Genomic DNA, 26,583 nt, shown 5'->3' with positions numbered 1-26,583 from the left:
AAGGCAAAATACCCGACCATCTTACCCGCTGGCAGGGGTGCCACTTCTTGAAATTAGTTAAGGGACTCAGTAGGTGAGCTTGGTCTAACCTATCCCCAAGGTCTGATTTCTCCCCACGTTTCAGCCCCCTCTACTTGTGTTCCAAATGCCAAAGAAGATTTTTCTAGTCGGCCTGAAGCAGGCCTAACTTGGATTTTCATTTGTAAGCTGTGTCGATCCCCGCCCCCTCCATTGTAAATCCTGCGTACACTCCTGTTCAAGAATATGTAAGGCTGGCGAAGAACGAGACAGGTGAAACAACTAAATTGTCTGCGCTAAATTACTGTTCATAGATTACAAGGCATACAAATAAGGATGGCCCGGTACCTTGTACTTAAAACCTACCTAGTATTGCAGCGCATATTTTGCACCAATCCAGGCGTCATTGCGTGAGAAACCCACCAGTAATTTCAGACTCATTGGAAAGGAGTTGGGACAACATATAACGTACTAATATAATATATGGTACAATATTGATATAATATCCATAGCGACGTCCTCAGCGCGGTACCTACTCTACCAGACTCAGGGAAATGTTCTGCATATATTTGTTCGGCATTCCTTTTCGCTCGCCCATACTCATTGGAGCCTCAGGGGAGCAGAGGGAGGGGATTAAAGTCGGCATTGATGGAGGGTCCCTCCCACAAGTATACATCGTGACTGCCCGCAGGTATTTTGTCAGCAGTCCAGAGCACGCGCACAGTTCAGTGCGAAAGCATCCCACGATGTCCATCTCACAATCCCCCGCTCGTGTGCCTCCACCACACGCGGCTCGCGCGAAAGCATGTGTTGAAGCGCGGACCAGCCGCTGCCGAGTGACCGCCGTTTCTTTCATCGCCATTTTCAGCTCCGTCTCGTGTGAAATAGCGCGATAAATCACCGCTACGAGAGGCCTCATGTCGCCACATCTCAGCAGCGTCCGGCGTGTGGTCTGAAAGCCGCCCCGCAACACGCCAGCGGTGAAACCGCGGTCTGGCCGCTCCGCAGCGGCGGCCACCTAAATCTCGGCTCGATCGCTCCAATGCTGCCTCGGAAATATGCAGGGCCATAGTCCCCTGACGCAATTGGCCAGCCATGCCGCTGCCTGACGGGCCATGTTTTCGAGAGAACGAATTGCCCGAACCGAACGCGACGGCCGCCGTGAAGCATGGGAGTGGGACACTCCTCCAAGGTACGCCTCAAACGAGAAGATTGCTCGTGACACTGTAGCAGCAGCGGCGAACTAGCAAGCAGCTCTTCGGAGGCAGCTGGCAGAAACAGTCACAACACGTCATGAGGACCACATCGGCGCCTCTCACCGATACACCTGCCGAGCTAACGCACCAGTCACAAGTCCCGACAGATCTGCATCATGGCAGCCGACACCAGGCCGGCGCCGCGCCACCTGTCCGCGTGCACCAGCTGCCTCTGTAGACGTGTATTGTCGCTCCATCTCGCCGCTAGGTACAACACAGGTCGGCACAGGTCACGCACCCCACGGAACTGGCCGAGCGGCCCCACCCGCCTGCGAATACAAAAATAACGCCTATGGCGGGAATAGTCCAGCAGCCAGCCACGTCCGCCGGCCTTGCATAGAGGACAAGCGAGCAGGGCAAAGCAGGAAATAATAAATACCGGATGATGTTGATGAGAGTAGCAGCCTCCCTCGATACGTGCGTAAACGCCGACACAACAGCCATTGAAAGATGGTAATTACAAATCGTATCCCCCGGAGTACCGCACGCGCCGCCGACCCCCATCCTCCACTATATTCCTGTGAAATAAAATGACACAATGCTTGAAGCAACATCGGATTGATCCCAGCAGCGTCCGGGTCTGAGTGGCGTTCCGTTGTCATGTCGACGGGCCCATCTGTGGGCCCCGCAGCAATGCAATATTATGCTACCCGAAAGTTGGTCACAAAAGGGTTCTCGAAACAAACCGCTAGCGGTTTATGATCCGACACGCCTTGCCCACAGGGCCGACTTCTCCGCACACACTGCGTCCGTCCATACCGTCCTGCCTTAAGGGCTCGACGCCAGGCAGTCGAGCTCCCCTGTCCTCTGATTACACCGACCTCGCTAGCCGAGCCCACAGGCAATACAGGACTGTCCGATACCTCTGTACCGGGCAAAGGGCGAGTCCAGCGAGACAGATGGCGCCACATCCGTTGTCCAGGATCTTTACGGGGGCCGAGCGGGGAGGACTCGAATCCAGAGGAATGCAGCACCGGGGTGGGTGGAGACAGAAGGGTGGGGAGAGGTCGCCCGGCCGGATCTGCTGTGACAAATCTCTCATGGTGGTCCGCTCTCGAAAGGAGACCAGACACAAGACATACGGTCACATTCACGATTCCCACTGACCCCAGGAGGGACCACGGGTCAGCTCGGACCACAGACAGGCTCCAACGAATCTCCGGCAACACAGATACTGCGCGAGGCCTGCCGCAAGCAGAACGCGCCGCCGCAGAGGGCGCTGCGGACGAGCGGTCGCCGCGCGCAATACGATCACACTTTGTACTTAACGACGCAGGGCGCACCATTGTTCCGCGCCGCCGCCACCAACAGCAACGCGCCGCGCCCACCCCCGGACAGATCCACTACCCGTGCCGACCAGAGCGAGCGCGGGTATCACAGGCGCCACACCGGCGGCGCGCGCGTCACTTGAGGTCCGTCTCGGGGCTCTCCAGCACGAACGGCACGGGTCGGCTGAGACCCACCTCGTCCAGCTCGGTGCGCTTCACTTGCAGCGCGCGCGGCGCCGTTTGCCGAATTGAGACGCGCGTGGCGCCAGGACGGCCCGGTTTCGGAGCCAGGATCGTCACCGTCGGCTCCTCCTCCAGGCCGTTGAGCGCGGCGCCGTCGCCGGCCGCCGGCGAGCCGTCGCGCGGCGCCGCCGGCCACGGCGCCGCCGGCGAGGAGGGCGACGTGCCGACCACCGGCCACGGCGCCGCCTGGGAGGCGGGCGACGCGGGCGACACCTGCGCCGGCGGCCAGGGCGACGCGCGCGCCCCCTCCGCCGACGGCGACACCCGCGACCCGTGTGGCGACGGCGACGCGTCCACCGTCGGCCAGGGCGCCGCCCATGAGAGCGTTGACGCCGGAGAGCTGGGCGACACCTGAGAGATCCGCGAGCCCGGCGATGCCTGCGCCGAGCCGCCGTCGACCGGCCACGCCACGCTGCCGTTGGGCGTGTACGGCACGAAGATGGACACCTTGTCGGGCGTGACGAGCCGGTGCGGCGTGGTCGGCTCGGAGCGCGCGTGCGGCGCCGTCGGCGCCGGCTCGACCGCCAGCCGCGTCAGGCTGAGGTGGGCCGGCCGGCGGCCCGGCGCCGGTGACGAGCCGGGCAGCGAGCGCAGCGAGCAGCTGCTGACGTCGGCCGCCGACGCCGACGTGGCCGCCAGCGAGGTGCGCGACCCCAGCGCCGGCAGCGACGAGAAGTCGTCTATACTAGCGTCATGCGAATTCCCCGAGGCTGCAACGGATGGCGATGGGGTGAGACGGCCGCTGGTGGAGGCAACGGCACGTGTTGTGAAGCGGTGATCAGTCACATACCATGACACCGATAATATGAGAGTACGAGACAAGTGCATAAGGAACCCTGCCGATTCGGCCGACCGACCATGGCCAGTTGATACACGGCGCAATTCCTCGAAACTTTTGCGCAAAGGTCCTTTTACGCGAAGGTGCAATTCCCTAGGTTCTTCTAGAGCCAGAGCACAAACAATTTGCCGCAGCGAAACCAGGAAGAGGACGCCTGGTAGTCATATTGTACGGACACTACAAACGTACGCCGCACCACACGGGATCAAGTGGACCTTGCCTGAAAAAACGTTGAGATCACCACACCCCAAAGCAAACCACCAACAAAGCCACGGCAAGTATTCAAAAGCTCACAGAAGATGGCAAAACTAAAAACCACACTGGTGCATGCGTCAAAGCGGTGGCAGACAGAGCAGCGGGACACGGTCGCCACTGTCGGTCTCCTGTCGCCGGGACCAGCGGGCGGGCCGACACCACCTCCAGGGGCACGCAACACTCAGCGTCGCGCTACATCGCACGGACCAACCCAGTCATCCGCCTGGACGGGGATCGAGGGACGGGGGCGCGGATGTGGGCCTGGCCACCGGGCTGACGGAGGCGCTAGGGCGCGGGAGCCGAGCCCGGTGACTGGGGAGCACGCGGGGCGGCGTCGGCGGGCAGCCACCGGACGGCGCGGCGTGGGAAGGATTCGCCATGTCCGGCCCTTCCCCGCACGCCGGCGTTCAGGACACCAACACACACCCCAAAGCCACGCGCTGGACACCCGACCAAGCGCCGGCGCGTCGGCCTGTCGGGGCGCGCACCGTCCACTGCACAACATCACACACGTCACGCGGGCGGGTCCGGCCGGCGGACCCAGCCCCACTCCCGTACGGGAGGCCGGCTGGACGGCAGGTGAATGCCGTTGCGGCCGGCCGGCGCCGTCTGATAGTGGTAGCAGGCCAGTGTGGTGGGCTCGCTGTACTGGAACACGGACGGCACGTCCTGGCGGTACCAGGAGCCGCGGTACACTGCCGGCAGCGCCGTCCGTCTCTCAGCGGCCGAGTCCGCGGAGCGCGAAACGTGCGGCATTCGGCGGGCGGCGCGAGAGGAGCGGCCGTCCACGGCGCCCAGTCAGGCGCCTCGGAGCGAGGCAGCCCGGGCGCGGGTCCGCTACAGACAGGTCGACAGCCGGGCGCGCGCGAGAGAACAGGGCTGCGGAGCGCCGGCGGCCACTCACCCTCGCCGGCTGACAGCTGCGCCTCCTGCTGGCGGCGCAGGATGTCGCCGATGATTTTCTCCTCGCTGGGCGCCATTTGACTGCGGCGGCCCGACTGGGCCCGCACCGGCGGCGGCTGCAGCTGGAGACCGAACGGCCGCTGCGGCAGCTCCTGGTCGGGCGGCGGCGCCGGCTGGTCCAGACGGCCGCGGCGCAGCTCCTCCACGCACCGCTCCAGCTCCAGCATCGCGGAATCGTCGTCCTGCTGGAAGTCACGCTCAAGGCGCACCTGGGGCACAGTCCCGACGGGATCAAGACCAAACAAGGCCGAAGGCGGCCTCCGAGACCGGGCGGGGTGGTCCGAGGGATCGTTTGCTTTATGATGTAATACGACTGACAACTGAGTAAACAAAGTGAGAAGTGGGCGGCGCACGACGGACGCCATGCTTGGAAAGGCTGAGATCTGACACAAACATTCAGAAAATAACCCTGACAGTACGGTCCCGACTTGAGCCCAGCGCACGGACACAAAACATACACACGAAACGCAGCACACCAACCAAAAGGCACCATACGTGTACTCAGAATCGGAGGTGTGGCCCAATCACAAACGGTCACTGTGCCGGCAGGGCGTGTGGCCAGGGTATGCGATGTCTCACCCTCCCCTTACCCCCCCCACCCCCAACCCCACCCCCACCCCCACCCCCACCCCCACCCCCACCCCCACCCCACCCTCTTCACCCAGGTCAGGAGTGCCAGTTCGCACCTGCAGGAATTCGAGAATCTCCTCCATGGGCAGGTGCTGCAGCGTCTTGCGGTGCACCTTCAGGATCATGTAGGCGCCCGTCACCAGCACCTTCTCGCCGTCCAGCAGGTAAGCGTCCCACAGTCGCAGAGCCAGCGTGAACGGCACCTGGTGCAGAGGGAGCGTGGAGGTGCGGCTCCGGAGACACGGAGCGGCAAGGGGACACCTCCCGGACCCGTGGGAACAGGTCCCGGAGATGCGGCGAGTCCATGGGGACATCGCCCCGAACACGGCGACGACACGGGAAGAAGGAACACCAGCCCGGCGGCACGGGGGGGGGGGGGGGCGTGGTGACGTTGTTCCGAAGGCACGGTGCGGCTGGTGCCTGACAAGGATGCAGGACGCGCTCGGCTGGTCTGTGGAGCAAGCCCATTGTGGATACGCCTACACAAAGTGTTCGGAAGTTATGGGAGTGGATCACTTTTCAATCGGCGAGTGAACCGAACCGATGGCTAATGAGAACTGATGAAACCAGTAAACTGAAAACAAAGGCTGTCTTTCTTTATAATAATTTGTCAGCCATCTTAAAAGCAAACTACCTTTTCGTTTTCTTTATAATAATTAGTCATTCACGTTAAAAAACAACATTTTTTCATTATCCGTTGCCTCAGGCAGGACGCAACCGTGACAAGATCATCCAAGATCAGTAAACGCTGAGACCACATACCCTGTCTAAGAAGCACTGGAAGAACCATTTCAGCGTATAAATTGTCGTGTCTATGCCATTGCGGTCTAAATGCTTCTTCAACTTGGGCAGGTACTTCTTCAGAATCTGCTCGTGGTGCAGCTGAAGCCGCAGCAGCTTAGGGAAGCCCTGTATAAACAGGCCTGGAAGAGTCCACGGAATCACACGTCAAGCGGCGCACAAAGCACGCGGACAGCATACGAAGCGGCCTGGAGTAGGCAGCCGGTCGATGCTTGACGGGGCGGGCAGCGCAGACCCTCCGGTGAACACCGCTCCTGGGTCCCTTCACATGGCAGCGAAATTGCTCCACTTCATCGCTGCGTTGACTTCAGCACTCTTGATGGCCTTACACTGCTGTTCCAACCCACAGTTCGCTCTATCCGTCTTCGACATAACCACGCTACACCAATCCAAGCCAATCCGTTTAAGCTCCAGCGTTCAGCGACACTCGACCCCAAACCGTGCCACCCGTTCAAAAAACAGACACCCCCCGCTCTCACCATCCCACCAGCCCCTGTCCGGTGGTGAGCCGGTGGTGCTGCACCAGTGGGATCGGTCTCCAGCAGCCGTCGCCCCCTCACCGTGCATGTTGTACAGATTGCCAGCCATCAGCACGGAGAGCGCCCAGAACGCGTCCTCCTCGTTCATGTACATGAGCAGGAGGGCGGCGATCTGCGACATGCCTTGGCAGTAGCCCAGCTCCGTGTTGTACACCGAGTAAGCCGCTGGAACGCAGCACGTGACAGGGTCACGGGCGAGACACCGCTCCGTGCCGCGTGACGACAGAGTACGCCACTGGAGAGAGCGTCACGGCGTGACGGGCACGACCAGCTTCACCCCGCGACGTGGCGACAGCCGACGCTGCTATAACGTGTAGCGTCTCACGGGGAGCGATGCCCAGCCTCAGTTCCGTGCCGCGAAGCCACAGAGTGCTAACGCTGTAATGGAGCGTGACAGGTGAGAGCCCCGTCCGACAGCAGCCAGGCTCGCGCCACACAGCGCGTGCCGCCGTGACGACCGGGCGCGACGGGCGGGCGATGCCCCGGCCGCGGCCCCGAACCCGCGCCTTGTGTTCGAGCGGGTGGCGGCGGCGAGCGGCAGTAAGGCACGCCGCGGTCCGAGCCGGGGTCGGCAGACACAACACGGCCACGGGCGGACCGGGCGCCCGCCGCGACCGGCACGTACCGCCGCGACTGCCCCGGAGGGAACGCCCCAGAAGCCCACCCAGGCACGCTCGCGTCCCGGCGGCAGTGTGAGGACGAGTGGGGGCGAGACCGTCCAGGCGTCGTTTCAAACGTACGCAGGGCAGTCTGAAGCTCAGTGGAAGTGGACGCCTTCATGTTAGCTCGAGATGTGATCGGTACGAAAGGCGCAAAGGCGGCGATACGACACCAGGGAGAGAAGGACAGCTGCTGTAAGCGACATGAACAGCTTTAAAAGCAATCGCAAGAACATAATGTGTCGTCAACGCGCTGATGCTCTTCCAGCTTTTGATCTTAGAGACACCATGTCCTCTGCAAAAAGCAGGAGACGAGAGGCCCTTCCTGAGCTTCATCCAACAGCCCGCCGTAGAGCCGCTGAAACCTGGCGACGCTACAGCAGACGCGCATCAGCACCGAACAAAGGACCGCCGGGCCTGACTGCGCCCTGCAAAACCCGCCCGCCGGGAGTGAAACCCGTCACACCACACGGCCTCCTGCAGCCGCCCTCCCCTCCGCCCCAAGTGACCCAATGCCGCTGGACCCCCGCCAGAGTGCCCCGCCCCTCACACGACTCTCTCCCCCCGGCGCCGCACTGACCGAGCACGTGGAAGAGCGCCTGCTGCTGGATGCCGTAGCGCTCGCGGAACATGATGTGGTCGCGGTAGGTGCGGTTGACGTCGAGGTCGATCTGGCGCACCTCCGGCGACCAGCGGCGCGCCCGCCGCTTCATCTCCTGACGGCGCGGCGGCGGCGTGAGACGGCGGAGAGTGGCGGCGGGCCGCGGGACGGCGCCACGGGAACCGGAACGAGCACGGACGCACAACACACGGAGGGTCGTGGTACGCACTGAAGGACGGAGCTGTGGCACGTGGGAAAGACGGCAGAGTGGAGCTGCGGGACACACCCAAGCATCATACACGAGACGGCGCGACACGCTGAGAACGCACCGGAGGCACGCGGCGCGGCGTGTGACAGCCGACACACGCAACCGTGACGTCACATGCTGTATGCGAGCTTGTGCGGCGGCTTGATACGTGAGAACGTCGGAGAAGGCCAGGTTTCAGTGGGAACGCGACGGAGGAGAGCGGAGGTTAAATCATAACGGTGGTTTGATACATATAAACATCAAAGACAAGATCAGTTCCAAGCGAGAACGCGCTGGAGGAGAGCGAAGTCGCCAGCAAGTCCTGACAACACTGACAGGAACGAGACGTCTACCGACGAAGCGGTACTGTGACTGCGATACCGCCGACGACAGCCGCCAGTCTGCTCGCCCGCGACAGCAATGGTAAAATCCGGACTCGGTTTGATGCCTTAGGAAGACACATTTCCGCTGCTTTTCACACGGCAGCAGAAACTATGGACAGGACGATGACATTGTGCGCGATATGACCTTCTAAGCGCTAAGCTTCAAAATAACGGAGGGTCGGTGCTTTTCCGGCCACCCTTACATGCCGAACTCTGTAATGTAGCGCGAGAGAATATGAATATTCATCGACTCCCACACATCGCCTGCTTGCTGTTCTCAGACCAGCCGGCCACGTTTTAATAAGCCGAAACCCCGCGCGACCTCGGGCCGACTTCACAAATCCACGGACTTCGTACTCAAACATCGGGAGCGCGTCCAGCGGAACATTATCGCTAGCCGATACGGACGCGGTTGGGGGTGGGTGGGTGGGGGGAGGGGGCGTTCAGCACAGGTCGCCCTGCCGCGCCGGTTCCATTATCGCTTCAGCGAAAGTAAGCCGACAGAGCCAGGCGAAACAGGCGGCGACGGGCGGCGGGGGGGGGGGGGAAGCTTAGCTGCCACATTATCGAGCGGTCTCCTGGGAAACAGGTCACGTCGCGGCCACGACGGCCTACGCATGCATGGGTGGGGGTAGTGGAACGGAGACGGAGAGAGCAGGATGGGCTGAGCTGCCTGCATATGTGCGTTAAATGGTCGCGTGCTCGCGCGTTTGCGTACAGGGTGGAACTACGGCATTTCGCACATTGCTGTGTCCGCACACACGTGCAAACGCTCATTAGTTCAGGCGCGGAAGGAAGTCTGCATTAGTTGTCGCGCGGATGTTGAAAGCAATGACAAGGAACGAGCTTTGACAGAGCTAGAGGGATTAAAGCCGACACAAACTGGCGCCACCACTTCAGCAATCGTCCGCTCACACCAGCAGCCCGCTCGCTGACTGGCGCGGTAACAACGAACGCGCACGGTCAGCTATGGGGACTGCTGTTCCAGGCTTTTTGCATGTTCGCCACAGAAACACGAGCACAACCGCCCGGCTTTGACATGATTAAGCCACAGCGCCAGTAGCTTAAAATGGCACACGGGAAAAGCAGAGCAGCTTGTTTCGAAAGAGAAGTGGCACGTTCGCGGGCGAACGGAAAACGAACAATCTTTTTACCCAACAAGCCTTCAAGCGCCAAAGCCACGCCGATTTGGCCCAAGAAGCAGCCGAACCGTTCCACCTCAATAACGCTCACCCCGTGCGTAATTTCAGAGCTCACCTCATACATGCCGTGTCGTTCCTGTCGAACGGTAGCCACATTCAGCATCTGCGCCCAGACTTTACCCCGCAGCTTGTCCGGGATGCCCTTGTACACTCGCTTCCTGAACTTCTCCGTCAGTTTCTTGTCCTTGCCGGCACGGATCTTGTCCCACTTGGCCAACATGTCGAGCCACTTCTTCTCGCGCGCCACCTCCACCTCCTTGAGCTTCACCTCAAGCGCCGTCGCCGTCTCCGGCAGCCGGTGATCGCTGCGAAGTCACACAGGTGACGTCAGGGGAGACGAGGCGAGAGCGGCGCACGGGAGATCGACCGCCATTGGCGCACTGGAGATCGGCCGCCATTAGCACACAGGAGATCGGCCGCCATTGGCGCACGGGAGATCGGCTGCCATTCGCTCACGTGCCGACGGTAAAACAGCGGCAGCACAGATTCCACCACACCTGTGGCCCGACTACACAGACGTGACTTGTACGCGCGTCGCGGGCAACAGCATGCACCATCGGGTCTGCAGCAAAAAGACGGCGCGGCACGTGCCTGGCTGGCAGCTGCACAGCGCGCCGCACGGCCCGACGCCCGCGCATCGCCCGGCGGCGGCCAGGGAGCGCTGCCGCTGCCCGCCCCGCCGCCAACTCACTGTATGAAGCCGTAGCGGTCGGTGACGTGGTAGATCTCGAACTTGGGGTCCTCCCAGGGGTCGATCTGGGCGCCCTTCTCGCGCCCCAGGTCGTACTTGGCCACGATAGCGGCGCGCTCGGCGGCGGCGCGCGCCGCCAGCTCGGCCTCCGGGTCATCACCGCAGGTGGGCGTCATGGCGGGCCGGGTCAGGGCGGGCCGGGCGCCAGCTCGCCGCCGGCCGGCCTGCTGCAGCGACACGGAACCGGCGTTAGGGCGGCGCACTCCCGCAGTGGCGCCGGCGAGCGGCTGGCGACCGGCGGCCGGACAGCTGGAAGCGCCGGCGGCCGTGAGCAGAGTCTTCACGGGACGGGGCCCGGCTGCCGAAGAGACTGGCGTACGTGGTGGAGGGACAGCCGGAATCATGAGGAAGATATGGAACGAATGCGAGGGGTCTTGTTGTGTTGTGTTCGTGACGACATGCATGCATGACCACGGGTCCGGTTGGAATGACACGCGCGCATGGACACAGTCTTCCGTTGTACATTCCATACATTTTGGTCGGGAATAACTACCGCTTCGCGTTCTCACTCTCAAGGGCGAAGACCAGCGGCCGGCGCTCGACGACCACCGGCTTCCCTGGCCTCGTACCGCTGTCATCAGTACTACGTCACGGCAAAATGGCCGCACCAGTATCAGCACACATTCGCAGCGCAACAACCGACGTAGCCCACACCCGTCTCCTGCCAAACCGCGAAACAAAACCGGCAGTTCGCACCACCGGCACGGCAGCCACAGCAAACCAACCCACCAGACATGCACCGACGCGCCGTCGCCCTTCGCCCCTTGGCCGCGGACGGCTGGCTCATGCGGAAGAGTCGGAACAGTCAACTCCCATGTTCGCATGGCTGACCCGAGCGCGGCCCGAAGACACGCGATATGCCAGTCCGGGGCCCGGCCCGGGCGCACTAAACCTTGACCGACTGGGACGCCCGAGGCCTTGGCCGCCCGGCCAGTGGAACCAACGGGCTGGCCGGCCGGGCCGCGCGCGACTGCCGCTGATTTATCGGCCGCCTGCCGGGCCGGCGTCTCGTAACGCTGCAGCGGCGGGTGCAAGCGAGTGGGACCGAGAGCGTGCTGAGGCGGACTCTCAGACTGTGTGTGATGCGTGGCAGCCACAGCCAGGCGGTGTGGCGGACGCAGTGCGGGTCGGGTACGCAGCGCCGCAGCCGCCGGAGATTATCCGCAGCGTGCCCGCCGGCGGGGCGCCCGGCTTCTGTGGCTCCGCCCCGGCACGCCGCCCCGCCGGCCGCAGGGGGAGGGGCACACCGGCGGTCGCGGCGTGTCAGGTCGGTCCTGCTGACATCGATCCCGGCCATGTCACCACGCCGTGCGGCTTCCCCGAGGCTCGACTGTCGCCGTGACCGCAGCACCCACCGGCGGGGACCAGGCGGGCTTGTCGAGCTCACCCACCACGCCACAGGACCCGCCGCGAGGTAACGCGGGCGGCCACGCGGCTACCGCTGCATGTAGGCACTGCATGTAGGCACATGCAAGGCAACTATGTTCTTTCTGTCCCCTCACGTCACTGGCCCATGGTGTCGCTGTCACAGTTATGAACACACAGTGCGGCTGGCAACTTTTTTACAGTTTGGTTTGTGGCGGACTGCACAGGACGCGGCAATGTAACCGATGAGCTCACGCGCGCGGCGCGGACTGCATTTACCAGAGCACAAGAGACGGAGCGACGCACCATTCGTAAGAAGACGCACGTGCGTCGAAGGCCACATCTGATCCGTATCAGCGGTAACCCCTCAGCGCGACAGCACGTGGAGGGGCATCATCACTGGCGTCGGCACGCAGCAGACCAGCCGGCAGCGCAGCCCATCAGCCGTTCACCAGTTCAACGTCGCCTACGCAAGTTCACAGCATGCCTCTGCGGCCGAGGGCACCGATACAGGTCGCGGACGGTGTGCAAAGAGCAACACGCGTGCTTTGAGCACCGTGCGCTCGGCACTAGACGTGCCCGGACGCTGCCGACACCCAGCACAGACAGGCATGTGACAAGAGGCTGCAAGACGCCAAAAAGGAAATATCCTACGACCGTCAACGAGGCGTATCTAATCGCCGTGCGTCGCCTGTTAGCGCCCGATAGCGTGCGCAGCCACCTCGCCACTCATCGACAAGTGGCGTCAATACGGCGGCTCTTGTGTCTATGGGAACGAAAAGAGCCGCGTTTTTACGCTCTCTCCGACCAAAAAATGCACGTGCAAACACGCAGCATGCCTGAGCCGCCTGGCCGCGCAGCACAACACAGGTCCGGTGTTTGGAGGACGAAGCTGACCGGCACACGGCACGCTGCGCGACGAGTACCGCGTGACGTCACAAGTTCGTCGACCGCTCGCAAAAATAGCAGCGTGGATCGTCGGCACGAAACCGTAATAACACGGCTAAGGCAATGCCGGTGAGCCAATTTACTACCGCCACCATACTGCCATACGGCGTCTTGGCCGCGATTACACGGCCGATGCGCCACAGCGTCAACACGGTAGAGAAAAGCGCGGCGCGGTACGGTATGGAGGGGCGGACGGTCCTCCGGCCGGCACCGGCATGGCGGGCCGGATGGTCCTCTGGCCGGCACCGGCACGGCGGGCCGGACATTCTTCCAGTCCGAACCTGCCCCCAGCCCCAGCAGCCTAGGTCCTCCGGCCGAGACCAGACCCCACCTGAGCCGTCCTCCAGCCGGGAACGGACCACAGTTCCAGCAGCCCAGGTCCCACGGCCGGGAAGCGACCCCGTCCGAGTGGTCCTCCAGTCAGGACCGGGCCGCAGCCCCAGCGGCCCTCCCAGCCCGGGCTGCCGCGCACGGCTGGTCCAAACACGGGGCGCCGCGCCGGGGCGTGGGCGGGCCGACGCCGCAGCTCAGGTAAACGGACGACGGCGTATACACCGATGGCGGCGGCGGCGGCGGCGGCGGCGGAGTAAATAACACCCCGGGGCCTGTACCCCGTCTCTGCCTTCGGTCCTCACTCAGCGCGCCGTCAACGTCGATGGCCACTGCGGCAAGCAGCAGCCGTCCGCAGGCCCATTCAGTTATTTGTGGACGCGCAATGAAGGTAAAGTCATTGGCGTCGCACCGCAACACGCCGGGTGTTGCGTGGACGCAGACGATGCGTGTCCATTATCGTAAACGTGATCGTGCCATCATTTGACGGGCACGGGGGCGCTTCCGGCACACGGTGTCGGCGATGTCAACTGAGGTGGTGACGTTCGACCGACAACGTGGAAATGGTTACGCAACCGCACCCGGGGCCGGGGGTTGTTTAACGATCGGGGAACCACGCTTGAGCGCTTACATAATGACACTGTTAATCGTCCGCGCGGGGAAAGCTCGGGACTTTGGGATGTTACCTGCCACGGAAACACCTTGCATCGCTTTGTCGTCATTAGGGCTTTGCGACGAACTCGGCTGCTTATGCTAGGTGGCGTCGCCTACCTCTTACCCGGGCGGGAAGGGCGGGCACCGAAAGGAATCGAACCCCGCACTTCCTGTTTCCCAGACGTGCAGTGGTTAACGCAGACGCGTTGACCACTACACTATCGGCACCCTGTATGGCGTTGCCAGGAGCCGAATACAAAACAGGCATTTTGGGAGCTAATGCAGCGAACGTTATTCTGGTATGAATATGAAACACTGCTTTATCAAACACTGAATAGGATAAAGCCCACACGAACTTTATCTTACATATGCGAGGAAACTCGATCCAACGTGGCGCAACGAAAACATCCATGACAAGGCTTGGCATTTGCGGAATGTAAAACCGTGCTGCCCGACTGGTACAAACAGGAGAGCTGCCATTATCAAGTGCTATAAGCGAAAACCGTCCGAATGCCACGAAACGCCCACAACCAGTGTAACAGTGGTGCATATTGGGCGATGTAAATACAGGACAAGCAGCCGCCACTCCCGCCTGACGGGCACAGGATCTGGATCTGCATATCCCGGCTGGGATCTGGGATCTGCACGGTCGGGCCGTCAGATCCCAGATCATCAGTGAGGAGCTCAGGCCCTTTCCTGACGACGCTTCGGCAACGCCGGAGCACAGACCACCAGAACGGGAAGGGGGGGGGGGGGTCCCCTCGGCTTCGAATCCCGGTCGGGTGAACCCGTCTCTGCGGCGCCGAGAATCCCTACTGCAAGAGGCCGTAGCACAGGGAAGACGCGACCCCCCCCCCCCCCCCCCCCAGTTCGGTCGTGTTCGATTGACGGGCCTGGGCGAGACCGTTGGCGGCTTCCGGCTGCTGAGCTGACGGGACGCGGCGTTCGCAACAACCCATGTTTGGCAATAACTCACGCCCGCGGGCAAGCGGTGGCCATGTTTTTCCCGTCACTCGTGAGCCAGCCGACAAACTACATGACGTCACGAGCGGTAACACAGGCGATATGAAGCAGACGCGACGCCGCACAAGTAATGAGACATTCGGCGGCGTCTCTATCACCCGGACCGACATCGGAAGTGACGTCACGTCGTGACGTCTGGCAGCCAGTGCTGCAGCACTCTTCTTACTCGGTTTGCAGCACACGGGGCAACACGTCGCTCAGCGCGTAGCCGGAATCACACGCTTGATAAGAATCACTCACTGGGACCAGTTCATGCCGTCCTAGTCACCGCTCGTGCCGCCAGGCAGTTTTCAGGAAACAGCAGCACAAGTTCTTAAGATATGCTAGCAAGATAAATTGTGGCAAACTTGCATGCAAACTCAATGACTTTCTGTGTAAACTGACTATCCGGGAATGGGTTTCCCCAGCAACGTCGCGTTAACACACTCAGTTAACTTGGGAGCATCAAATCTGCGAATGAAGAAAAAGCGGCAGAACACTGGTTCAAAGCGCGGAGATCTCGACAACCTTTGGGGAGGGGGGACGTGTCACCTGCTCCTGCAGGTGACACGTCCCCATTTACTTACGACTGCCCATTTACATACGACTGCCCATTTCCTGCCGCACAGGAAATGGGCAGTCGTAATGATTACAGCGGAGATGTGTATACACTGCAGACGATCACGCGCAAGCCACGAACCTGCCACGTCGGGATGCGCTCGCAAGCCGCATTATTTATATTGTTTGTAGCGGATCATGGCAACCAGGACAGGTGCTGACGTCATACCACGAGCACACCGTCCGTAAATGACTGAATAAGCTCACCACCATCCGACCTTGACGACGGCAATCTAATTACCCAAGAAGCGGAAAATGCCGCCTTCACTAAGCTCGCATACGACGCAATGTGGCCTGCCAGAAGAGGTCGAGCCATGTATATAATGAAGGCGCGGCGTCTTATTCCCTGTGGCCATTGTCCACCCAAAAGATGAGCTCACTATTCCCTTCGATCGTCACAAGCGTAAACATATCCAAATTAATCGAATTAGTCGACCTATCATGGCAAGAATCGAGGCTAGCCAATTTACCGTCATCTATATTTCATACATTGCATTAAACGCTTGACCGCCACATCAGTAGATCTCCGTCTGCCACACTCACGGGAAAGGCGGACGTTCCGATGCATTGATTAGACCCACGTGCAAGGGTTCCCACAGGCGTCTGGCTGGACACTGGCTTAGGTTGGGTGCCATTTTCGCTTATGTGTCAGTTCCGCTTATGCGCCAATCCGCTCTTCATATTATGTACTGCTTAATGTCCATAATGGAAAATACACATAAAATCAAATCAAATCAAATTTCCATGATAAGGTCAACGTTTGCTGGGACCTATCTCGTCCGAAGCGACGCCTGACATATTTATGTTGATCAGACGAAGCGTTTTACGACGTTCGCAAACGCACCAACGGCTCACTGTCGTGTGGACAAACTGGGCAGCGGCTGGTTAGGCCACTCGTCATATGATAAGGCACTACAGCACGACGACGCTGAGAATGGGGCTTTGGTCTCCATTATCACACTCGATAACGTGTACCAAGCTCATTGTCACCGAATCAACAATGAATGTCGCCACTGGGTGTCACTGCCACTCACACAAACGCCTGCTCCCACGAACTCGCCTGTCGTCACCAGCTGTTAGCAGCGGACCTTGGGCAGACCGTCACTGTCGGCTGCACCCGGCATGTTCCTGGGCGGCCACCGCAGCCTCGCCGCCCCGTGCAGGCCAGTAGGGTGCCGTCGCACGCGCAGCTCGAGCCGCGCCCGAACCCGCCGCCGCACCGAACTCGCACATTGGAGACACCGCCCCCGCACACTGGCGCGTCGCTGGTCGGGCGCTCGCGGCACGCGTGCGCACCTCATCCGCCGAACCAGGACCGTCGCTTCACACACGCTTCCGCGGCGCCGGCCTGAGGGCACGCAGGCGGGCCGTCGCCGGCCGATAAGAGGCCACGTGACGACGCGGGTGGGTGGGAGGGGGCGGGCCGCGCGAGCCGCGGAATGCAGCGGTCGTGGAGGCTGCCGGGCCGCCCACGCGCGACGGAAGCGCGGGTCAAGTGCCAGTACACACACTCCAGTGGCCGGCCGGTCGAGTGGGCCGAGTGCCGGGCATGTTGGGAAGAAACGAACATCGCCGAAGAGGAGCTTGTCAGCTTTTCGGTGGCGAACATCGGGACATGTTTCGCGAACGAGTGGCCCAGCACGTGTCGCATCTGCATCGCCGCGTGTTTGCGGGAAGGCAGGCGAGTCGCCACGCGGCGCTCTGGTCGGTGCTGGGGGCACGACGGCTTCGTGACTCACGTACTCGGCGGCAGTGACGTTGGCTGACAATGACTGGTTCTCTCTTCGCATAAAACGTACTACCACGTGCACTACAATTTCAATACATTCATGGCAGAGCAAGTGGCTGGCGCAAGAAATGCCGACAATCGATGCATTTTGATATGACCCGTCAGGTCTTGGATTTGTAATGGTGAAATGACCCAAGGTGATCCACCAAGGCTTGGCCCACGGCCTAACAATGGTAACGACCGGAAGTGGGTTTCATTATCTATCATGGCCGTTCTAATAAAGTTAATACACTTAATATGGCGCGTTCGTACTTCTTCACAACGCTACAATTCATAGTACGTGTAAAGATCGCGAGAGAATTCCCTCACATCGTTGGAAACTCGGCAAGAGCTGCGCCCCCGCCACCGGGGAAAGCCCACGGATATCCGGCCTGGCCTCCAGTCAGCGCCGGCCACGTAAATCGGCTCAGTGCTACAGCGCAAACGCCCACTGTACCAACAGCAGGCGAAACTCCAATCCCCCCGCTCTGTTCCCAGTCCGGATACTTCCCCTGTTCAGTTCTCCCGGCCAGAACTGCACGTACGGCACGCTACCCCACTGCTCAATGCTAGCATAATTCTCCAGCGCACCGGCCTGGTATGCTGGTCCAGTCCACCAGTCCAGCACACCTGCGCAACGAACCAGCAGCAGAGTGCGGCGGAGGCGCGGCCGGCGGCGGTGGCGTGCGGCGCGCCGGCCGCCGCCGGCGGGCCGGCACCGGCCATCGATCCAGCGTCGGCGGCCGCCCCCTCTCCCGTCCGCACGGGACGGCGGCGGAACGGGCGACGGAAGGTCACGACGAGCCGCCGCCGCCGACGCCGCCGCCGGCGGACGGGAGAATGGAAGTGTTGGGAGGTGGAGGGGGTGCTGGAGAGAGCGACATGTGAGGAGCGAGAGGGACGGAGAAGGTCACGGCAAGCCGCCGCAGACGACGGCGCGGTCGAGCGGAGACGATGGAGGGGTGTGCAAGGGCGGGAGAGGATGGAAGAGGAAGGCGGATGTGAGGAGAGAAGCGGGGAGACAACGAAAAGCAGCCGGGAGGCAAAGCAAATAAGATGTGGAAGGAAAACAACGGGGAGGCAATGAGAAACCGATACATTTTATAAGAAGTAATGAGGGACGAAAAGAAGCGGCGAACAAACATTCTACGGTACCTCCGCATCTGAACCATTTGGTTGTGCATTTAGCGGACAGCAGACAATTTCGGTGTATTAAGCACGACGTACCTTAACTGCATAATCTGCCAGGCGTATGAAACTCGCCAATTACCACTACGCTACCCTCCATAACCCGACATACATGCCACCGTGCAGTTCCTAGAAACGATAAATGACGACGACACGACAGTCTGTCCCGCCCGGCTGTCCTTCGGAGCACAAATTCATCGAACAGCGAACACAGCGAGTCCCCCAAGGACTGTCCGATTTCATAGGTGACTAGCCAATGCTCCGACCACGCCAACTTCCGACGGGGAATGCGGCTCGTGACTCAGCGCGCTGCACGCCTCAGCTCTGCCGACCCACGCGGCGCGCGCGCCCGCCGGCGCCCCGAGAACCGCCGGGCGCGGCCCGAGTTAAGCGGCGCGGCGCGCGTCACGCGCGTTACGGCCGTGCCGGCGTCATGACGTCGTGCCCGGCGGCTCGACTGACCACCGGCGGGGCGCGCCACCGGCGTCATGGCCGGCGGCTGAGCCCACCCGGACCTAACGGGGCGCCGCCGGCAGGTCCGCCGCCGGAGGACAGCCGACACAGCACGTCCTCCACCCCGGAGCCGGCGCAGCGGCGGCGTAAATGAGACGCTCGGGAGTCGCCAGTTGGCAGGGGCAGATCCGCATCGGGCCATGGAGACTGGATGGTAAGGGGGCATTACGTATGGCTAGAGCTCTGGTCGACTTCCCGAAGAGCTCTGTAGCGTCCCGGAAGCGAAGGTTTATGACGCGAATGCTATTTGTTCCAGTCAAACTAACGTTCGCATGGCTCTTTCTCTTTTGGCATGTTGCCGACCACGCATGGATACGAAGCCAGGCTTCTGGCTTCAAAGCCGAAGCCAAAGTGGCAACATGATAGCAAATCCTATTCAGTCCGAATCTTGGAAATGCGAAGCCAAAGCCAATGGAATCGATTTTCCAAAATGCAAAGCACACGTAATCAAAGTCGAAACAACAAACTTGAAAAACGTGAAGCCAGAGGCGAACGCATAGGTTTAAAATTGCGTCGCCAAAGCCCAGTACAACCTAGTGTGTTATGTTGTCTTGCGGTGCAAAAAAACAAGTTTACGTCTGCTTAAGCGTATGGGGTCAGAGAACATATTCAGAATTTTGCGGAGCAATTGAAACGAGGTGTTGGCAGCACGGACGGAGGAATTTTTCTCGAGCTACCTACCGACCTTGTTCTTTGTGTTATGATGCACCTAATGGGTCAGATGTTTGGTTTTAATTCTATGGCCGTCGTCAGATGTTACCTGGTCCTGAGAATCGGCGATTGTTTTTTGGTTTTTATCTATGTACGTGCCGCAGCCTAAACGATTTGTCTGTCATACAGATTGTCGTGACAAGGGGGGGCAGCACTCTCCCTGTGATGCAAAATCGCAATTGCGTGGGAGCTTTCTGAGCTTTTGTCTTGCACAATGATGCAGAATTCAGTGATGTTTAAAGATCACCAGGCTGCAGCAAGTTGCGTTATTCTGACACGATAAGTTACGGTAATTTATCGAAAATTGAAAACAAGGCGGTCACATGTTTGAACCCAAAAACGTGAACAAATTTTTAGGCGGCAACGCTCGAAAGAACCATTGAAGTGTACCGACTTCCAATTTGACGTGCATATCCGATGGAACGGTTAATAAAACTTGACGATCAACGCCGGCCGACTAAACGATAGAGGCAATCATCCGACAAATCACCAAAACAGTACCAGCCGTGTCGGCCATGCCTACCTCGAGTGCTGCGTTGCAGCCAATACCCCACTTCACGGCTACCAGCCGGGGGTCTCCGTGCCAGTCTTCAAAAGTCGCACAACTACTCAAGTCGTGCAGGCTATTGTACTCTCCAAAAGGGAAGTCATTCCTGACCACCAAAACGATTTTGGAAGCCACCGAATATTTGTTATTTCACCTTTGGCATAAGTGTCGCAAATCGGTGACCAAAATCCGGGAGAAATCAGGATTTAAGGAGCACGCTAGGTCAACTTTATTGTCTCAGCACCTTTCCCCAAGCCATTTTGGAACATGATACTACTCCGTCCATCCTTGTTCCGGAGCAACATGTGAGACAAATTACATAAAAAGCTTTGAGCCTGCGTGCTCGCAACCTACGAAGCAAGAATACCGATGGCCAGGGTTGCAGCTTCCAAACCGAGCGGTGTTGGCGGGCCAACACCGGGCGGCGGGCGCTGACGCGCGAGACCAGCCCCGTGAAATAATGTCTCCGAAAACCTTGCAAAATGAATTCATACCGCTCATAAATAAGCCTATGGCGTGAACTTCACTCGTACAATTTGAGGACGGCCTATGAACAGGTAAAAACGCCAGCGGCACGAAAAGGGACATTTTACGCTTACTTGTCCAATCCCACCGCCGAATTCGGCCCTGGTTCGCGGCGCTGAGAATGCTAGTCCTTTCCTGTTAAATTGCGCACGTGGAACATGCTCCCGGAACACCTTTCAAACGTGCGAATTGACAGTCCTAAATCGTTCAAAGGTGCTTTTCTCACAAGCGTCGTCGTTTTGGTCCGCTCACCGGCTACGGTACCAACTATCGGCACGGGAGCGAGCGTGCAGCCTGCGGAGACTGCAACGCCGGGCATCGGAATTTTTGTTCTGGAGCTTGAGAGCTCGCGTGGTCCAAGCTATGTAATGTAATTCCTCCACTGCTCAGTTCTGCACCAAAGCTGAGCCTTCCCAGACGAACATGGTCACTGAAGAGCCAGCTCAACTAGTAGCGCTTTTATAATCAACCTGCGCTTGCGCGTGACATTGGCATTATAGTCGCTTCGTTTGCCGTAGATTCGAACTAAAGCAGGCTAGGGTCGCTTTCCCCTCGGTATCACAACAGCTTGGAACAGCGCCTCCTAGAAGTACGGCTGGTTGGCAACGTATGTTTCATGAAGTGAGCGGGGAAGGTACAATCAAGAGGAGGGCACGTGCCTTGCGTTTTGGGAGAAGGTTGAGAACCCTTTTCTGAAATGATGGGTAAATGACTGCGCATTTTCCCTTCTCCATAGACTGAAATGCACCTATTTTATCGGTAAAATTATCGGTAAGTCGAGAAGTTTCAGCTAAACGGGATGCAGCATCAGACATGATGTGGACACTATCGGTACCGCATGCCGAGGGGGGGGGGGGGGGCACAGGAGGCACGTGTCCCGGAGTTCCCAGTCCTTTCGGGTCCCTCGGAAACTGCGATTACGGACCCGGTTTGAGGGACCGAAAGGCCGGCCGGGGTTCGTATTCAGGGGTACCGGCCGGCAGGGCCGGCACTCTAATGCCAGCCCAGAGTGCCCTGCGCGCTGATCAGGGGCCCCCTGAGTCGATAATGGCCTATACGTCGATCTGAATATAATCCGGGGTCAGCGATTTGCACTAGTCAGGGACCGTGTATCTGTCGGGGGCTCACACCGCCTAGCAGGGGATCTTATGTTCGCAAGGGGCCGAGCCGACTAAGAGCACTGTTCGATGAAGCACGAAAAAGGACCCCGGCAGTCCACGAGAACCGACGCCTAAGGGCCCAGTGGGAGGGCATATGCGCCTGAAAGACTGACTGTAGGTCACACAAAGACTCGCAGTCGTAGTGCCGCAGCCTGAAATGTCAGTCAGACGGATTGTTTAAGGGCCCTCTTATTAGGATTCTCTATCCCTATTTTGTAGGGTCTCGACACGGAGTCAGACAGCCAACTCCATGTCCGTCTGAGCCTTCTGGACCCAAGCAGGAACGAGGCCAGGGTCCGTGACTTGCTACGCTCGAGGTCCCTGACACAATGAGGGGCTCCGTGTCGGCCAGGAGCCACAGTGCCTAACAGGGGTCCTGTGGCGGCAAGTGGCCCCGAGTCGGCCAGGAGTGTCGTTTAAGGGGCCCGAAGTGCAGCCGGATGGTCTCTCGAGACCAAAGATCAAAGGCCCTATTGGATGACTGAAGGCCCCAAGCACTGGCTGTAGGTCAAATTAAGGACCCCTCCCCCGTAACGCCGTGACCTGAAATGTCAATAAGAGAGTCACTTGCACCGATTGGGGACTCCTGAGACAGCGCGTTCCTCTATTTCGGCCAGATACCACCAACATCGAACAGTTGGCTCCACGTTGGTATGAGCTCTCAGGGCCCATTTGCCAAGCAGGGACAAGGCTGGGTCGTGATTTACATTGGTCAGGGCCCCTGCAACAATGCGGGGCTTCTGTACCGATGAGAGGCCAACAGTGCCCAACGGGGCATTCTGTGCCAAAAGGGGGACTCGAGTCGGTCATGGAAATATTTGCTAACAGGAACGAGGGCGGGACCCCGAATGGCGCGGGGCCTCTAGCGTTGATCGGGCCCCCTGACAGTGAAAGAAAACCTGAAACCTTATGATGAATGTTCATACTGAGACAATGGACGGGTCCTGTGTCAGTCAGGGGCCGCAGTACCGAACCGTGGCCCTCCATCCCCAATTCCAGCACTGGAGACCACGTGACAATTAATGGACCACCTGCAGCGATCAGGGACGTTGTTGCGTCAATGAGGGCTTCTGCATGGATCCGAGGCAACTGCGCCGGTGAGAAGGCCTCCGGCGTCAAGGAGAGGAACAGTGTAACATGATGTATCCCTCTAAGGGTCTCCGGATCGACCAGGGGATCCCGCCCCGTGTCGCCAGAATGGCAGCCAGAAGACACCCTGTGGTGGGACGGAATGACCCTTCATCCCTTTCCGGGAACAGCAATGTGCCCCTAGTGTTCACTCAAGTGGGCCCCTTGCCCGGAAAGAGATAAGGGGTCTCATTATTGCTGAATAGAGTGAGTCAAATGAGTTAAAAACGAACAAGGCTATCCATGTTTGCCTGAGAACGTTCATTCTTTTGCAAAATCGACTAGCGAAACAAATTATACCAAAAGGTTTGGGCTGGCGTACCCGCAATCTCAGGAGTAGGGACAGCGATGGCCTGGATTGCAGCCTCCGTAAAATCAAACGGCGTTGACCAGTGACATGAGGCGGCGGGCGCCATGCGCACAAGAGCGATCGTCGTGAAATGATGGCTACGAATATCTGTCTAAATTAAGATTAGGCTAGGCGTCTATTTTATAAAGCGTTTAGGTTGTCCTCTAGACAGATTAACGGATACTGCAACACACAAAAAATAGAGACTCTGCCGTCGCACGTTCAATTCCACCACCAGACTTCACCGCCACTTCCCGGTGCCGTAAAGCCCAATGCGTCCCTCTCATCCATCCAAAAATTACACACGTGCAGGGCCCTTCGCCCGGACTACCTTCTAAATGTGACATCCGATGTCTTAAGGCATTCAAAGGTTCTTCTTTCAGAAACGTTACAATTTTCGTCTGGCCGTCGACCGAGGCTCAGCATCAGCCGCCGGGACCGACGCTGCGCGGGCTACGGAGACGGCAGCACCCAGCGTCTGGCCGTTGACCGAGGCTCAGCATCAGCCGCCGGGCCGACGCTGCGCGGGCTACGGAGACGGCAGCGCCCGGCGTCGAGGTTTTGATGCCAAGGTTTGCGAGCACGCATGTTCAAAACTCTGTTACACAATTTGCATCACTAACTAATGCTGACTGAATGTTGGCCATTTCCAGACAATTCTGGCTTAGCTATGTTACTACAAATCGTTGACCACTTTCGATCTACAATCTACATTCGCATGGTGCTTAGCATGTCAGTAGAATCAAGATAACAATTTTGACAAAGGTTCTGAGTTGCATCGGATCAGAAGAATCCAGTGGACCCTTGTAAAGTGGTGAGCTCTGGCGAGTTACTTCATGCTGTGGTTCAAAATAGTTTGTCAGCTTTTAGGCACTTATTCATCTTTTGGACCATACAATTCTGGTGGAATTGACCTCATGGCAGCTCCTGGCTTCTACCCCAGCTATAGATGGTAGAAATATAAGCTATCACAAAAAACCATGCCTTTATCTAGACATGACCCATTTTGGCACTTCTTGGGGGGGGGCTCTTTCACTTTCCAGGGGCCCTTTGTCAAAACTGTGCCTGGGCAGGTATGTCTGTAATGAGCAGTGCCATTGTCAATGAACATGTCTAATTTTGACAAGTACTGGCACATGAATGTAAAAACTCCACCAATTTAACTGTGATGAGCAACTTTATTTGTATTATTTACTTGTCAGAGCATGGCAGGTGCATCACAAAGGGGCATCTCAAAATGGCCCTAGTGGTCAGTGAGATGTAAGGCCCCAACCATTATAATCACACTAGAGGGCCCCTGTGGCTCATATAGTATTCATGTGAAGGGTAGTTCTGGGGAAGCATGGCTCTCCAGGATGGCTCAAACTGGGCAAATATTGGTACTTTTTTGAAATTTCAAGATACTCAATGAGAAAAAAGAAACATGTTTTCAACAAGCTGTTTTAAAATTCAGGGCACTGTTGGATGTTGACCCACATTAACCCAAAGTTGCCCCTGTCCCTGCCCCCCCCCCCCCCCCCCATCCCCCCATCCCCCCATCTCTCCTAGGTGACCAGCAATCTAGGTCCAGCCTTGTCTTATGCCCCATACCTTTGCCCTTATTTTGGGATGGACAGCATGCAACTGCTTTTTAGTAAGTAAGTCCTATGTCAAATATTGATGACTATGGTCTGTAAACATGTTTGGGTATATCAAAACAAAGTCTCATGGTGTCAGTATGCCATACTCAAGTGCTGATGGGATGGTGAGCCATGATGTCATAATCTTGGTCATGCATCTCAAGAGATAAAAATTATACTGGACTGTACCTCTACCATCATGATCAAGCAATATTATTAATACCACACAGGCAACTCACTGTGTAGGACCCACTCCGTGAGGAGAGTGGACCTTTAGCAGCCCGATCATGCAATGAACCCATACCAACTGGACAGCCAACCCTGGTGGCCCAAGCTTTTGTAACTGTTTTCATGATATCCAAGCATAATAATCATCAAAAAAAACAATACATGATGAAACTGACATGCCACATTTGGAGGTCTCATACAGCATATCTGAAAAGTATCATGGCATGTTACACACTGTTCAATCAAACACATCCATATGTACTTTTCACCATCACTAGCACTCCTTAAAAGGAAAAGAAAGCCTAAGGTATGATCCCAGAAAAACAACCTTATGGCATATTCATGTATGATGCAACACTTAATAACAAGATCAAGGGTGGAGCCAGGTGTCTTTGGCACACCATTGCCTTTATTGTGAAGGTTTTCAGAAATATTATACAGCTTAGAGGCATTGGTGTCAATTTCTCAAAATACTTGGAGAGGAGAGGACAGAGTCTTGGAAATCGCTGTAAGGGGCAGATACTGAAATGGGGAGGGGGGGGGGGACAGTGCAGCGAGAAAGCACACAGAAATAATTCACTGCATACAGACAGCTACTCACCTTACAACCATATCAGTCTCTGGCAGATAGTTGCAGTACAGTCCGTGCCTCACCGTTGCTATTCAAAAGATAAGAGGCTACTGTAGCATAAAAACAAAGATGAAGAAAGTCAACTACTTAGTTACGCCACCATGAGCTCGCAATGTTCATAAGCGCACCACTCGAATCCAACAAAACTTGTTTCTAAGCCGCCAGTAAACGCTCAATCCAGCATCTATAATCTAATCCCTCGGTACTACTTGTTCACACCTCATTCCCAACGGACCACCGACTCTCACCCCACGCTTCACCCGCACACCCAACCTTACCGCTCGATCGCGTACTGCAATGGAGGGAGCTTGCAAGGGGGCTCGCGCTGTAATCGCCGCATTTTTCTGAAGTTTGTCGTGAAGTTGAGCTACCAACTCTCATACTTTTGTCAAGCACGTTGTAATAGTTTTCTTTAATTGTCTAGTGAGCTGTTCTGTTTGCCGTTATTACCGAAAATAACGGTCAGGGGAGATATTCAGCGATTGATAAATTTTTATTTTAAACAAATGCGTGACATCAATAGAAACGTTTGCTTGCGGTCACTATTGCGCTAAAAATCTAAGGTATGTAAGAAGTTATTTGAAGGTAAATGGAAACTGGTAGCAATAACTACAATCAGCTGTTATGTTGACGAGGCATTGCAGG

General features: G+C 58.1%; 1 protein-coding gene across 2 annotated transcripts; it reads right to left on the bottom strand.

Annotated features, from left to right (window-relative positions):
• Positions 1–3,428: 3,428 nt before the first annotated feature.
• LOC119107824 (USP6 N-terminal-like protein) lies at positions 3,429–26,214 on the bottom strand. Of its 2 annotated transcripts, none has more exons than XM_037231382.1 (10): positions 25,909–26,214; positions 10,595–10,821; positions 9,959–10,208; positions 8,051–8,186; positions 6,833–6,976; positions 6,234–6,394; positions 5,528–5,674; positions 4,783–5,050; positions 4,437–4,573; positions 3,429–3,495 (listed from the first exon to the last, which is right to left on the bottom strand). In XM_037231382.1, exons 2-10 carry the CDS (start codon positions 10,768–10,770, stop codon positions 3,466–3,468), a joined length of 1,449 nt encoding a protein of 482 aa, XP_037087277.1. In that variant the 5' UTR covers positions 10,771–10,821; positions 25,909–26,214; the 3' UTR covers positions 3,429–3,465. The 2 variants fall into 2 exon arrangements, with proteins under 2 accessions (XP_037087277.1, XP_037087278.1); XM_037231383.1 differs by having other exon boundaries at positions 10,595–10,818.
• Between the last annotated feature and the right edge of the window lie 369 nt (positions 26,215–26,583).

Source organism: Pollicipes pollicipes, unplaced genomic scaffold (assembly GCF_011947565.3).
Source record: "Pollicipes pollicipes isolate AB1234 unplaced genomic scaffold, Ppol_2.1 Scaffold_6686;HRSCAF=7923_pilon_pilon_pilon, whole genome shotgun sequence".
NCBI lineage: Eukaryota > Metazoa > Arthropoda > Thecostraca > Pollicipedomorpha > Pollicipedidae > Pollicipes > Pollicipes pollicipes.
The sequence above is the reverse complement of the archived record's forward strand: the minus strand, read 5'-3'. Positions and strand labels throughout refer to the sequence as shown.

Excerpts from the sequence above, each read along its gene's own strand:
- LOC119107824 (XM_037231382.1), bottom strand. The coding sequence starts at position 10,770 with ATGACGCCCACCTGCGGTGATGACCCGGAGGCCGAGCTGGCGGCGCGC. Across the intron at positions 5,051-5,527 it reads AGATTCTCGAATTCCTGCAG|GTGCGCCTTGAGCGTGACTT; the intron begins GTGCGAACTGGC and ends ACTGTGCCCCAG. Across the intron at positions 3,496-4,436 it reads TGCCGTCCAGCCGGCCTCCC|CCTCGGGGAATTCGCATGAC; the intron begins GTACGGGAGTGG and ends CATCCGTTGCAG.